At 36.0% G+C, this 3,253-nt stretch overlaps 1 protein-coding gene across 1 annotated transcript in view; it reads right to left on the minus strand.

The window, feature by feature from the left end:
* Nucleotides 1-3,253, minus strand: part of trhr2 (thyrotropin releasing hormone receptor 2) — a 37,731-nt gene that overhangs the window by 19,341 nt on the left and 15,137 nt on the right. The window contains exon 3 of the mRNA XM_024281002.2: nucleotides 162-294. Coding sequence (XP_024136770.1) covers nucleotides 162-294 — 133 coding nt within the window. The remainder of the gene's footprint in view (nucleotides 1-161; nucleotides 295-3,253) is intronic.

The raw sequence follows: 3,253 nt of genomic DNA on the forward strand, positions 1-3,253 counted from the left end.
GGAGAAGTAACTAGTAACTATAACTAATTACTTTTTTGAAGTGAGATGCCCAACACTGTTTATAGGCTAAAGAGTTCCACTGTTCAACAAAAGAACATATTTTTTATAGACTCCATTCCAATAGAACTTGAATAAATAATGATTCTCGTTGATCTTCTGACCTGGATGTCCACGAGAAAGAGCCACAGCATGCAGTAGACGCAGGTGAAGATCCAAACTCCTGTGATGATCCGCTTTGCTCTGGACACCGTGCACACCGTCTGAGCCTTCATGGGATGGCAGATAGCAATGTACCTGTGCGCACAGAAAAAGAACAACACGGCGCTCTCACATTTCTGACAAAGCACACACCCCTGAGCTGCTAATGTGATGCTCGGATACTTTCACGGCGCAGCAAAGCCCAGCTCCGCAGCAGACACCACCGTGTGTAAAACATTTCATTCATTATTCATCTTCACAGGCGGCGGGGAAATTGAAAATGTACAGAGGGGTCAGATGATTACCGTGCGGGTATGAGGATTTTTCTTTTTTAATCTCCGGAGCTCCGGCTCCACCGGGAGAACAAACACCGATACTGATTGAAATTTGTGAAGTGTTTCATAACAATTCTAACACCTTCCTGTGTGCAGTTCTCTGAAACAGAACCAAAAAAACAACACTTGTTCTGACTCATGGTAGAATGCAGAAGTGCAAACATTTATCAGATTTTACTGTCCAGCATTTATCAGGTAGACTTTCAGGGCTTAAAAGCTTAAACAGCCATCAGATTAACAAACAGGTTTATCCTTAAAAAAGCCTGTAAAGGATCACATATAAACTGCTCTCCCAATACACACAGGATTAGAGTTTCTTTCCGATCAGTGAGCATTGAGTTAGTGTGTTGTCTTTAGGGGGTGGGGCAGGAACTCATGTGACCAGCGCGATAAATGTTTGTCTCATTTCACATGCATTCATCTGTGTCTCTGCAGCATAAAAGAGTGAGTGTTGCTGCATTTCAGCCTTTAAATAGTCATAAATGTGATTAAACATGCATTTAGATCAAAGAAAAGGGGGAAAAAGAAAAAAAGGTTTAAACGTATATCTTAAAAATATATATTTTAATTTTTATTTTGCAAAGATATTAGCAAAATAATATCTTCTTGGATCATCTTGGATCCAAGAAGATATTATTTATGTCATATATTATTGATGTCAGCTTGGATCATCTGACATCAACACTCTTTTGTATTGATCCAAAATGATGATGAACCAAATATGTTTATTATCTTAGATCGAGCATGTCCAAAGTCTGGCACTTCAAATAAATAAAGGCCAAAAGTGAGAAACATTTGTTTCTAATCAAAACCACAGTGATTTGTTCTTTTGAATAAAAATTACTATTCGTGTTACTTTCTTGTATATGTATATATATATATATATTGAATTTTTTGTTCTGAAATTTCTAATTTTTCCGTCATTTTCCAGCATGTTTTTCAGATCTTCTTATATTTTTCATTTTCTTACATAAACAACAGTTAAAAAAAAAAGAAAGTTACTCTAATTTATTAAGTGTTCTCATATTTTGATCTATTTTTTATGACAAATACTTTTTATCGGGTATATTATTTTGGGTAAAAATTATCCAGCAAAAGTGACAGTGTAATTTTTATATAGAGAAAGTGTTCTAGGGTTAAGAAGTTTAAAGCGAGAAGTCAAAGTTTTTTTTTTCAAACAAGCTTTTTCTTTTTTTAGTTTTGGTCTTTAAGTATAAAATTCACAATAATTTTGGTAAAGTTTCATTTAGATATTGTTCTTTTTCTGTACGTCAACAAACCAAAAGTTTGACTTGAAAATCACACTTAAATATCGGATAAACATCAAATATTTATACACTACATGGATGCAGAATAACTTCCTGCACCTGAACAAAGGTGAGTTTATTTGTAGAGACACCTGGAAAATAAACCAATTATATGGGCAATAAAATTATTTATTTATACCGGTTTCCCCTGGATTAAACAAATGCAGGTTGAAAGGTATGAATGAGTTCAAACATTTTTACCTCATCGAATCTGGCCCTGTTTGCAAAAACTTCTGACTCTCCTGTCTTAGATCATTGTTTTGATGACCAATGGTTGATAAGAGTCAGCCACACTTTCAGCTAGGCCAACACAACACTTCACAAATGTATCCACATGGCAATCTCAGCCTGGACAATACACATATCAAAAAGACGGCTTAAATTGTGATAAATTTTACCTTAAATGTTTTCACATGCAAAAAAAAATCTTATGGCAGCTCGACGTATTTAATAAATTAAATAGAGCACTTTTCACATTTGACCAATCGGATTGACTTCTTTTATGTTAGATACTTGACTTCTACATGTAGACGTGGGTCATTTGGAGTATAATTTAAGTTCTGTTGAATTTATTTAAATAAAACTGAAATAGAAATGATGTATTAGTTGTCTTGCTACATGGTCATATATCGCAAGTCATATTGTCATTGCACTATAGATCCATAATATTATTGCACATTGGAAGTTTTTCTAATATTGTGCAGCCCTTTTAGCTGTTGATTCACATTTGTCTCTAGAATTGAGGTTATGGTTCACTGTGACTGCAAAGTCGGCAAGTCTTAATCATCATGAAACTCACACCACCGTGTTTAACAGGTCAATTTTCTTTCTATTTCTATAGAACATCCCACTTTACTGTTATGTGTCTAACATACAGTGTTTTCAAGAGTTTATGGCGTCTTTTAGATGTAGTTTGGTGGGCAACAGCTGTTTGGAGCAGCAAGTGGTAACATTTATGATGAATTAATCAGACATTCGATGAGAAGTACTTCACTCACTTAGCCTCTCAATTGTAATGAGAGTATATGTACTTGTCACAGAGCTACAGGGGGAGGGGCAAGCCTTGTTCTGTCTCCTGATCTTTTTGGTCCTCCACGGTTCCTGTATCTTCCTAAGCTCATTCTTTCATGAATGTTTAATTGTATTTCTTGTCCTGTTTGTTTCTCAGTTTTTGACCGTTTGTAGTAGTTCTCTGCAGCTTTGCTCTTTCCTTTTTGGCCCTTGACGTTGGTTTTATGCCTGACCACGCTTGTGGACGGTGGATCTCAGTGAACTGACCTGGATTGCATTCTTTCTGGATTCCTGTGACTTCCTGTTGCCTCCTTTGAGGGTGAGACTCTGTTTAAATGATTAACTTTCTTCCTGAGTTGTTCGTCCCTGAATCTCTATAGTACGGGACTTGGTTTTTCCCAC

This window comes from Oryzias melastigma, linkage group LG6, assembly GCF_002922805.2.
Source record: "Oryzias melastigma strain HK-1 linkage group LG6, ASM292280v2, whole genome shotgun sequence".
NCBI classification, from domain to species: Eukaryota; Metazoa; Chordata; class Actinopteri; order Beloniformes; family Adrianichthyidae; genus Oryzias; species Oryzias melastigma.